The following is a 12,040-nucleotide window of genomic DNA, read 5'->3' as shown; positions in this document are numbered from 1 at the left end:
CGAGGATGTCCAGGATGGTGTGTTCCACATCCCCCTTGTATGGTACCTCCACAGTCTTGCCCTCCGAAGCCCTGGAGAAGAGATCAGTAACATGAGTGTGTTTACTGGAGCAATGTGGAGCTTAATACTCTGCAGGCTGCAGTTTACAAATGTGCCCCCAGCTTTACTGCTTGCTGCTTTTGCTGCTTGTTGCTCTCAAGCACTGAAACTCCTCAGTTCTACTCACCACCAACACTGAAAACTAGAAGCAGACAGATCTTGCAGATGCTCCAATATCCCATGAGTTTATTTACAGATCTGCCCCTTCCTCCCCTCTACCATCTGCCTACAAGCAAGTGAAACTTCCAGCCTTATTGAAAGGAAAATTTGACTGTGAGAGCTGCAAGTTTTAAAGTGTAAGGAACGGCCAGACTCAAACAGAGAAATGTTGGAGCTGGTTCTCAGCAGGCACCACCCAGCACAGCTCTACAGAGGCTTCACAGCCCCTGGGCTATGTCCCACATCACCGATCAGACACAGATGGAAGTGCTCTGGCTGTCTCCTACCAGTGTGATTCTCCAGAGCTCAGAGAGATAGAGTGGGAAACCTGTTACAGAAACCTGCTGCACAGCTGTCCCTTGGAGCTAAAAGGTGATCTAGCATAATTCAGAGCCAGGCAAAAAGGCCAGAAAAATAGCAGCGCTGTGAATACTCTCAAGTGCTGATGCATGCCAGCACAGAGTGCACTGTTCCCAAAAAGCACATCCGAAGAGTTACATGATGGAAGAATCCAGGCAAATAACTTGCACTCCTCCTCCAGCTTTCTCCAGCCCCATGTTCAGCAATCCCTCCTGTAGCAGAGACCCTTAATCAGCAGCTGATCTCACTAGGCTTTAGAGCGAGCTCGTTCTGCCTGGCACACTGGTTCCTCTGGACAGGCAAGCCTTGGGAAGGGAGGGTCTAAGACAAATGTGGAGGGAAAAGGAGACACTTTCCTTCTGCCCTACAAAATGGAGGCAGAAATCATGGCAGGGGTCTGTCATTGTTCTCAATGTGGCTTTATTTCCTTCTTTCTTAAAAAAGTTTCCAGGAGACAGTACAAGAAAGGGCACGCCTGTTTGGAGGTTCCATTTGTGAATCATTAACAGCAACAGCTGCTATGTGGAGTACTTCAGTGTGAGCCTGGCTGTATTTCACCCTGTTAGTTTAAATTCGAGGTCACAGCTCTAGGCAGACAATAAAGGCGAAGTGTTGATATGCCACGTGAGTAAGGAGCCATGATTAATCTCCCTACATCTGATGAGTAATTGACTCTTTCTTGAAACTCTGAAATAAACACTGCAGTGAGTGGCCAATGGAAGATGGATGTGCCACTGGCATCTCACAGACTGCACAGGGCTTAGGGCTCTGTTGTATGGCCTGCACTGCTGGGAGTTCCCAGGCTTTCATTTTCAGCTCCAGTGCCAGCAGGAAGAGGCCAGACCCACAAAATGACACTCATGCCCCTATTCCTGACTTTTGGCCATGCCCACCTCTTCCAGTCAGTTGGGAGATTGAGCTCAGGCTCCGGGAAACCTGCAAGATTGTGAGAGACAGTGCATGTCTCACAGGGGTTTGTGGAAACCAATGCAAATTCTACCACATCCTGCCATCAGAAGAGCTCTGCATGCTGTGCTGGGTAAGGAGTGCAGGGTTTACTGCATTCATGCATTACTGCCCATTCAGTTCATTACCTGATGCACGAATGCACCACCAGTTCAAATGTAAGTTCCCTGTTAATACGTGCTTGAGCATCCTGTGGGTCATAAGTTGCGCATTGCTCCTACGAGCATGAACACTTGGTGGTCCTTTTTTTCAGTGCAAAATTTCAGAAATGGGTGACAGTTACAGCCACTACCCTGGGAGATGTCCCTGCAGTGGCTACAGTGGTGTTAGGAAGCTGGAGCCTGTGGACTGCCACTTTAGGCTTTGGAGACCAGAATCTACAAAAGTGGTGAACACCTAACGACACAGCCCCGAAGCTCTGACAGCTGAACACGTGCTAGTGCTCCTCCAAGTGTCACCTGATGAGCTGGGGGATGTCCTGTTGATCAAGGAGTAACCTGCAGATACCGTACTGGGGGAAGCACGCTAGAAGAGAAGTGTGAGATCAGCTCTGTAGTCTTGTCCATGGGGATAAGGGGATGAAGTTTGTCATGAATATATACTCAAGCTGTGCTAACATTAACCCCAATATTCTTGTCCCCAGAGGAAAGGGGTTTTTAAGAGATAATGCGTTGCACACACCAAGCCAAGGCGTCATCTGGTCCCCAGGGAAGCGTGGGTGGAATTTTACTATGTGTATGCACACATTGGTGCACTATTATCTGCTGTAGTCTGGCCCAGGGGTGAGATCTGTATCCACATGGGTCTAAAATTGTGATGATAACTTTTTTAACACAGTGCTCAGGATGGAGGAGAGACATTTTAGTAAGTGTACTGCTATAGTATTAATCCCTACTGGCTGGTCCAAAGAGAGGAAAAGTGGAGTTTTTAACTTATGTACATTAAGACTGTGATTGGCTGGTCCAAAGAGAGGAAAAGTGGAGTTTTTAACTTATGTACATTAAGACTGTGATGATGATATCAAAAGAGTTCACACTGGATTAATGTTCCAAGAGTTCCTCGATATGTGCCTTGCCGAGGAGAGGAGTGACGTATAGGCCATAGATTGCTGGGCTTGCTGTGTTCTTGTGTGAGTGCCAAATTAGTTCATGCATGAGCACTAAATAAATTAATGCATGAGTGCCCAATTAATTAATGCATGAATGGACAGTAATTTTTGCATAAGCATTCAATCAGTTCATGCATGCATGCATGCCCAAATTATTTATGTCCAAACACCCTGTTAGTACACTCATGAATGCCCAATATGATGAGCACCCAGCTGATTTCCACGAGCGCCCACATGGGTGGAGTGCTGGGCAAACATGGCAGGGTTCAGGTGGCATGGGTGGCCAGTGTGACCTGTGTGGGAGAAGGCCATGACCTGCATCATGCCAGAGAAGGCTCTACCTGGCTCCAAAAATGGTGTGAGCCACCAAACTTTCAGCGAGTCAGAGGAGCACATGACACCTCTGCTCAAGTCTATATAAGAAACAGCAGCAGCCCCTGGGAGAGGAGACACACCTGGACATGCCTGAGGAGAGGTGCAGCTGGAGGCACCCTTGAAAGGAGGTGCTCCATGCTACAGATGTGCACTCCCAAAGGGACTGCAGTTCCTGTGTGACTCATGCCAGAACAGGGACAGCTGTAAAGAGACTGTGTCCTGTGGACATCCCTCAGCAGAGCAGGCACAAAAAGAAGGAGTAGCAGAGAGAAACTATTACACACATGACTACAATGTCCTGTGCTACCCCCTTCTCACTGAAGGAGCTCAGACTGACTGAGTGTGGCCTGTGGTGAAAGTAAGGGGAGTTGAGACATGGCAGGGTGAAGAAAGGTGTGGCTTAAGTGAAGTCTGGAAAAGGGGGAGGAAAGGTGTTTACTTACCTGTTTGGTTAATTACGCAGCAGAGACTAGAAGTTTGCAGTAGTTGGCAATAAAGAAAACAAAGTAAAAAATCCTCAAGTAGAGACTCTTGCCAGCAACAAATGCCTACACACAGGCCACGCATGGATGTCCTGGGCTTCAGCTAAAATGTAGTTCATTTTTTTCCTAGTAGCTGGTACAGTGCTGTGTTTTGGATTTAGGATGGAAATGATGTTGGTAATACACCAATGTTTTAGTTACTGCCAAGCAGTGCTTACTGCAAGTCAAGGACTTTCCTCTTCCTCACACCACCCCACCAGCAAGTAGGCTGGGGGGGAACAAGAAGCTGGGACAGGACACAGCCAGGACAGCTAGGCCAAACTGGCCAAAGGGATACTCCATACCACGTGGGACCATGCTCAGTATATAAACTAGGGTGGAAAGCTGCCTGGGGCCACAGCTCAGGAACTGGCTGGGCATTGGTTGGCAAGTGGTGAAAAATTGTGTATCACTTGTTTTGTATATTATTAATGCTCTTGTTATTATTATCATCCCTTCCTTTCTGTCCTACTAAACTGTCTTTATCTCAACCCATGAATTTTGGGGTTTTTTCCCCAATTCTCTCTCCCATCCCACTGGGGAGTGGAGTGAGCGAGCGCCTGTGTGGTGTTTAGCTGCCTGCCGGGATAAACCATGACAATGGATTACACGGGCTGTCACAAAAGCTGGCACACTTGGCAGAGAGCTGCAAAACCAAGTCAGTAGGAACTGCTGTGGGTTTTGCAGCTCTGACATCTCTCCTGGAGTTATGACCCAAAAGTAACCCCTTCTCAGAAAGAAAGGTGATGACAGAGCAATTGAGGCTCTGTCATCAGCTGCTGGAAAAGGTGTGCTCAGGTGCTCTCAGCAGTGACTCTGACTCTTGCCAGCCACTGAATAGAAAGGGAGAACCATTTGCTTCAGACTTTTTTCCCAGGGTCCAGTCTGCGGTGCCCCACCTGGCCAGCTGAAGGCTGCTGCATGGAGGGATGTGTGTGGTGGGTGGGAATCCTGGCAGGCAGGACGTGATGGTGCTCTGTCAGCCCAGCAAAACGTGGGTCAGAATAAAGGGGTGAGGCTGCCCTGTCATGAGGCAATCTTTTGAGTGGGGCATATAAGAAATGGAGGAACTGTGGGTAGGTCTTCCAGGCTATCATTTGGGATACACAACAAGATGGTAAGCAGCAGCCAGCAGTTGGTGCTATTCTGTCTCTGTGGCCAAAATTTCACCCTGCAGTTAATATGAAGTGCCCAAACCCAGCTTAGTAGCAGCTGTGAATTGCTGAGTGGCCACCATAGAACTGCAGCGTTCACACAAAACCTGTGAAATCTCAAAAGGGTTAACAAAAGCAAATTGGCTCAAACTGAACAATACCGCATGCAGCCTCAGTCCCTGCTTGCCTTATTTCTCTTCTCCCACAAAAGAAACATAAAAACTGCCTTTCAGAAATCCCTAGCTCTGATCCATATTCCTCATGGAAGGAGGTGAAAATGTAAAAATAAGCCAATATATAAATGACATAAGAGTAATGAAACTGCGTACACAGATTAAATGGGATCAGCATGACATATTCATTACAAAACCAATTACTCTCATGACTTCATCCCCTGCTACAGCCATCTCACCTTACCTGTCAGTTTTAATGTAACTGCTGCAGGCTCAGGTTCTCCAGCCATCACGTGTAATTTTGAGAAGATGAAGTTAAATGACAAGCAGTCTGATTCTGCAGGGGACGGAGCACACTGAGCTCCCCACTGCTAGAATAACAGGCTGTGAGTGCTCAGGCTCTTTTAAAGACAAAACAGCTTATTTGGGTCACCAATACAGACTTACAGCTGGGCTTTTTAAATGCATATAAAGGAACCCCACTGACTTGACCTGTCTGGGTCAAGTTTGAGGTTTCCAGCATTTCAAATGCTGACTAAGAACCCTTTTGGTTCAAGCTTGCCATAAGCTTAACTAGGAAGTGATTAAACTTCCTGTAACTTTTACTATAAGAGCAATTCAAAGCAAAGCCTTATGCTGTTTCAAATCCCCCTTCAATGCCCAGCACATTTACAGTGCTGGATTTAGCAGCTGCTATTTTTAAACCACAGTGACACTCATGCTGGGACAGGCCAAGGAAGACTGAGACCAAGGCTGGTACAGGTAGCCAGCTCTGTGTCACGGCTGTAGAGTGAAGATGGGTATCAGCACTTTCACAGTTAAGAGCCAAGGGTCACAGGTTTAGTGTTTGGAGCTGTTGTATCTAGCAGTAGACTGGGAGACTCCTTCTATGCTACCCATTAATGGCACAGAAATGCAGTATCTCAACAGGGACTGAAAACTTCGGATTGTGCTCCTGCTCCCTTGCTGCTGAGAAAGTGTCAGAACTTGGTCCCCAGGGAATTCTTAAATTGAGGATGCAAATCAAAATACAGCTATGGATCAAGCCAAATCTGTATAGCATTGCCCATAATGACTTCAAAGGGTCTGTCTAGACTGAGCCAAATACAGCTCAGTGTAGAGGGATTCCTTACGGAACAAGGGCATATGATACCCCTGGAAAGATTGGACAACCCAGGGTTGCTGAGGAAAAACCCCTGAACTGGCCCCTGGCTGCGGGCAAGCCTGGGAAAGCACCTGACTGCAGGCAGCCCTGAAAAGTCCTTGGCAAAGCAATACACTGGTCGGCTCTCCCGTGGATTAGAGGCCATCTAGAGGGACTGGGTGTGAATCTTTGCAAAAGTAGATATGAGCTTGTATAGTTAAACAATAAAGGGAGAACGATGCTCAAATCATATCAGTGTATGTGTCGTTACTCTGCCAGCTCTTCAGACTCGGTCCCTAAAGCTCCGTACATTTCTGTACATCCTTTGCTCCTACAAGATGGAATACTTGCACTTTATCTCATTTTTAAGAGGGACCAGTGTCAATTAGTTCTCCTGCTGGCAATAAATTTTGTTACCAGATCACACACACCTAACTAGGTGGAACAGAATTTAAGAGCTGCCTTAGTCCTTCGTCCCCCTAGTACAGCCAGCTTTCTCAAAGTTTTCCTGCAACTTTTAACCACCTCTGTGGAAGCCGGGCCCTAATGACAGTGCTGCACGGAGATCCATGCAGCACGCTTGGGCTGCTCTGTGACCTCTCAGGGAGCTGCCATTAACTAAATGCCTGATCAGCACCAGGCCTTTCCCACACTCCAGCTGACTCAAACACAGGGTAGCACAGGACAGGAAATGATCATTCAGGTAAAAGCTTGCCAGCACCACCATGCAAATGGCAGCTGCCACTTTTATATTGTGAGACACTTATTAGTGCTGTCCACTCAGAGCATTTGTTCAGAGGCTTTGATGACAAGCAGATTTTTGGGGGACAAAAAAAAATAAAAAAGAGTCCCCAGACTGTACCCTGCTTCTGGGAAATGGCATATGAACCCGAAGTGAATCAAAGCTCAGGAATTTGCAAGCACATCTCTCTGGTGCATCATTTCAGGTCATCTCAGATGCAGATGGCCTCCTGTGCAGCTCTTTCTTCTGCAAATAAACAGTCGTGTTTGAAATCAAAAAACACTGAACAGGTTTCCCAGAGACACGGTGGATGCCCCATCCCTGGAAACATTCAAGGCCAAGTTGGATGGGGCTCTGAGCAACCTGATCTAGTTGAAGATGCGCCTGCTCATTGTACTGGAGGTTGGACTAGATGAACCTTAAAGGTCCCTTCCAACCCAAATGATTTTATGATGCCATGATTTAGGCCAAAGGACATGGTTGTAAATACTCTGAAGGAGGCTGTGTTCTACCACTTTGCACTTCACAACGTGCTATGTGAACTAATGCACAATTTCATGGTGCAGACCACAACCACCATAGGAGTCAATGCTGGGGTGGAGGACAGGAGGTGGGATCAAAGATCCTTCCATGTAGCATGACATCTGGGACTGCTATCTTGTCAAGCAAGCTTGTCAAGCTCACATCATGCTTGTCTCTGTGTCAAAGCATGAATTCCATTTTGTTTTGTGGATCCCATTCTGCTTTACATTCTGTGCTGTCACCTTCACAGAGCTGCAACTCTTACCCGTGGTAGCAGCTGGACGTGTTGGGAAAAACCTGTATGCTGGAGTGGTTGTAGCAGACAAGGCCAACAAAACCCATCAGTCCTGAGTGTCTGGCTGGAACAGCAGGTAAGGTCACTGTGTCTGAGACTCTTGCAAACAGCAGTTTACCAGATGGGACCAGAGCCTGAATCTACGCCAGCAGAGAAGAATCAAAAGGGACCCCTCAATAAACCAGTGTTTACTGTAAGGAGTCATTCTCTAACAAAGTATGTAAGAATCCTGTTGTCTGAGGGTAGTGACTATGACTGCCACTCGTAAGAGAAAAGACACAGAGGTTTTCTGGAGTCATCTGCTTTTTCAAAAACTCAAAATTCTCAGCACTTTCTGGAGTAAAATACCAATGGACAACAGATTGCTCTGCAAAATCCATCTTCCTTTCTTCTCCCCTGAGGATTTTAGCTCAAAAATTAAGCTGCTGCATTCTGCATTATTTGAGGCTACTCTGGTGCTCTGTTACCAAAAGAGGGGGGGGAAAACTGTACAGCAGGCTTCTGCTGCCTAAGAAGACTGCCCAACAAATGCAGAAGGGAGTCCTGGGGCTGCTGCTGGTGACTGAGTGCTTTGGAGGTCCTGGGCCCTTATCTCCATACTGGGGAAACCCCAGCTGAGCTTCACCAGTTCACCAGCACCCACTTTCTGCAAACAGAAGGGAGCATGTGGGTTAGCTGGGAATCCCTACACCAACAGGACACCCAACGTGGACAAGCAGAGGCACAGAAACTGCAGCCTTTTATGCCATGTTCCAGCATTTAGTTCATACACATGCTGAGGGACCAGTAAAGTCAGAAAAGTGCCTAATGACTTCCCAGACCACATAGCTGGTGCTGCAGTGACAGCACACCGCACCAGCTGCAGACAAGTGAACATCACTGCTCTCAGCTAGCCAACTCTAGCTCTTTCTCTCTGTCTCCCTCAGGATGTCATCCCTCCCTCAGATCTGCTGTCATAAGTGTAGGCAACAGCTTCTTCAATGGGAGTAGCAGCATAGGCCTGTTTCCTTTTGCACAATTCTGCTCCAGAAGTTCCTGGATGGATGGCTCACTGCAATTGCTCCTGTGTGGAATTCATACCTGTATTCAGCAACCCCTCCTGCATGCTTCATCATGGCTGTATCAGAGCTCATTCCATAGAATAGTTTCACCTTCTTGCCATTCTTTTCTATAATGTCTCCAGCACTCTGGTCATGGCCTGCAAACATTCCTCCGATCATGACAAAGTCAGCACCAGCTCCTGTGATCAGCAAAGGGACATGTCAGAAAGCAGGGAAAGGAGAAGAAGGTGAAAGACAAAGCAAGAACACAGTGATCTCCAGAAACAATAACCAGCATTTAAAAGTTTGGTACAGAGTCCCCTCCTGTAACAGTCACAGCAAACTTGGAAGAAAAGCTTTACTGCGGAACTGACACAGGCTGAATTGTATTTCTCTGGTACTTGAAATGGAAAAAATACTTTTCTGTTACAATGACAAAGATATAGATTATTCTACTCTACCCAACAGTCTTTTATTTTCAAATTCAGTTTTAACCCTTTACTTTGTGATAGTATCTGAGCACGATTCCTTATTAACTGTGACTGCAGCAATCAGAAGTCCTAAACACAGGGCGTGGACCTGTTGAGCTCAATGCTGTACAGACAAGTGGATGGTTCCTACTTCAAGAGCTTTCTAGGCCACAAGCTGTGAGTGGGGATGTACTCTGAAGGAAAGCAGACTCATGAATGTAATGTACTCCTCCCAACAATGACATAAAACAAGCAGATTTTTAATTGAAATTATGGATTTTTCAAGTCCATCAGCCATATGTGTTCAGTGTCATTCTGGATGATCCCTAGTCAAAGAGATCTGGATGGGTCTGCATTTGGTTCCTGTTTAAAAATTCTGGGCCAAGGACCACCACACCTGGGTTCTCAGCATGCAGCACAAAGGAGGTCTAACCCATAGCTACAACTCCTAAATATGTTCCAGGTACTGAATAGCAACACTGAATACTCAGTCATGACTGTTCAGTCTGTCTATCTCCTCTGGCTTTATAAATAATGAAATTGGCTCCACTGGGAGTAAGATCAGGAAGAAGGTTTTTGGAATCATTCTTAGTTTTCTACTGTGATCTCCAATATTTCCAGCTGGGCTGGAACTATTCCACCAGCAGCTCCTCCTGTGATATTTTGGCATATCTAGTTGTGCTTGGAAGAGTTTGTCTTTTAGTCTTCTATAAGCCTGTGGTGACCCACCCCTGAAACAAAGCATTTTACTGTTCATACTTTCTGCTTCTTCAACATGTATGTGTCAGAACAGGTCTCCTCACTGCTCAGCTTCTTCCCAGAACTGGCAAAAGAACTGAGCTATAAACCTCACTTCACAGAAAGCAGATGAGCTTGAACTACACACATCCTGTTAAGAACAATTCCAAACTCTGGGGAGATCCCAGACTAGGTAAGTCTGGCATTAGGATTTTCTCTGATCTCTGTCACTATCCAAACAATAGCACCAGACCTTGAAATCTGAAAAGTAAGTGAAATCACTATCAAATCTGCTCAGCTTCTGCCAAACCTGAATTTGGGAATATTTGATCTTAGAACACATGACAGGGTGAAGTGTGCCAGTTCCTCCCTCCACCCATTTGCCAAAGAGCAGAGCTGGCAGCAATGCCTGGGGGCAGAGCACCCAGCTGCTCTGCTGACCTCACCTCCCCTTCCCTGGTGGCTGCTTGAAAGGAACACCATGACCATGGTAAAGGGATATTAAAAATGAGGCTTGGGCAAAGCACATCACAAGCAATATTTATAGCCAGGCACATTCAGGTGTCCTACCATGTCAGCTACCTGGCAGATTTCTCCTGAGCTCTCTTGTTTCAGATGGCTGAGTTTTGAAGTCTTGGCTCAACTCATGGCTGCTACTACTATTAACCTGCCAAAAACAAAGGGAATACTCATCTTTTAATTGCTGGTGGCAAATTCCTGTTGCTACCTGGCACAACCTTGCTCCATCTTTGCAAAAAATAAGCACCCTGGAAAGTCTAGTTTATGTCTTCTTCATGGGTGGAAGAAAACATGAGGAAGGAGGGACAGACTTGAGGTCAAGGTTCCAAAGAGGGCATTTAAACAAGTCAAAAGCCTGCCAAAAGACATTCTGGATTCTTTGCCTTGTCAAGACTATCTCCTGATGCCCAATTCTACTGCCATTTCTGGTTGTGGGTCTTACAACCTTCAAATTATTAATGCAAAAGGCACATGAAATCTACACTTCAGAATCACAGAATTGTGGTTCCTGTGCACTTCAGTATCTATTTATTATTTTCCTTTTGGCTGCATATTTTTGAGAGGGAAGCAAATATGTTTGAATTACAGGATTGAAACTCATCCAACTTGAGTAACTTTTGCAAACTACAACATAATTCATCAAGCTCTCCCAGAAGAGAGGAGCTATGTTAGAGCAGATGCAGCACGTCTAAACATTGAAACGACACATGCTTGCTGCCCTGCTGCTTCAGAAATGACAAGCCCATATTTAATATACTTCTCCGATGTTCTCCAGAACTTTCCACTGTGCTTCAGCGTTGCAAAGATATCTGAAAGTTTCAAGTCTGTTCCTTTATGTTTCCACCAGTTAATATCTGACCAAGAGGTTGTACTTTTTAGCACGGTCTTTAACTTATGAACGTTTTTCTTGTATAACTACCGGAAGTTCTGGTGATATTTGCAACATCCATATGCAGTCTTTTGTTTTCAAGTACAGATTGACAGTGTGCCATTATTTCAGGTTGTGGGGGACTGGGAACAGCTGGCAACAACCCCCTAGATAACACAGGATGTGATGGGGTATGTTGCACACAAGCATCCCAGTAGCTCACCCAGAGCTGGCCAGACTAGTCCTGTTTTTACACAACGCCACTTTCGTGCACTGACTTTCCCCTTGAGGCCTATGCTGTATCTGGGCTGATTTTACTCATTCACATTTCACAGTGCCTCCTCTTTCAAGCCATTACAGAACAGCAGTGCTGATGCCAGCCCAAGCTTGCAGCACTTACACAGTTCTGCTGGATCTGGACAGAGTCCCTCAGATGTCTTCTGTATGTCTGATTATACAAGTCACTGATAACCAGATTGGCTCTGCACAAATTCAGCTGGAGTCGGCCTGGATTTGTGGGCTGGGCAGCCCTCCCGGCAGATGCAGCGTAAGTTTGCCTGGACCAGAACTTGCCCTGGAATCAACATTCACCTGTGCTCCAGCTGAGCCAGTGAGCTTTGCAACACTAGGTACACACAAAGCTATTAAAAACAGGAGAAAAAGCCAGTGTGATCTGGTGTAATCTGGAACTAGTGTATGTCCCCAGTTAACTTTTCTATATAATTTTTCCTTCCTTTTCCTTCCCTGCTCCTGCATCTCTTCTCATCACTGCTGGAAGGAACAGCAG

General features: G+C 46.2%; 1 protein-coding gene across 1 annotated transcript in view; it reads right to left on the bottom strand.

The window, feature by feature from the left end:
- The window catches only part of GMPR (guanosine monophosphate reductase), a 42,554-nt gene that overhangs the window by 4,858 nt on the left and 25,656 nt on the right, over positions 1–12,040 (bottom strand). The window contains 2 exon segments of the mRNA XM_042049044.1: positions 2–71; positions 8,699–8,858. Coding sequence (XP_041904978.1) covers positions 2–71; positions 8,699–8,858 — 230 coding nt within the window.

This window comes from Corvus kubaryi, unplaced genomic scaffold (assembly GCF_017639235.1).
Source record: "Corvus kubaryi isolate FWS band 111438036 unplaced genomic scaffold, C.kubaryi_AGA036_p1.0 69, whole genome shotgun sequence".
NCBI classification, from domain to species: domain Eukaryota; kingdom Metazoa; phylum Chordata; class Aves; order Passeriformes; family Corvidae; genus Corvus; species Corvus kubaryi.
Note: the sequence above shows the minus strand (reverse complement) of the source record. Positions and strands in the feature narration are given on the sequence as shown.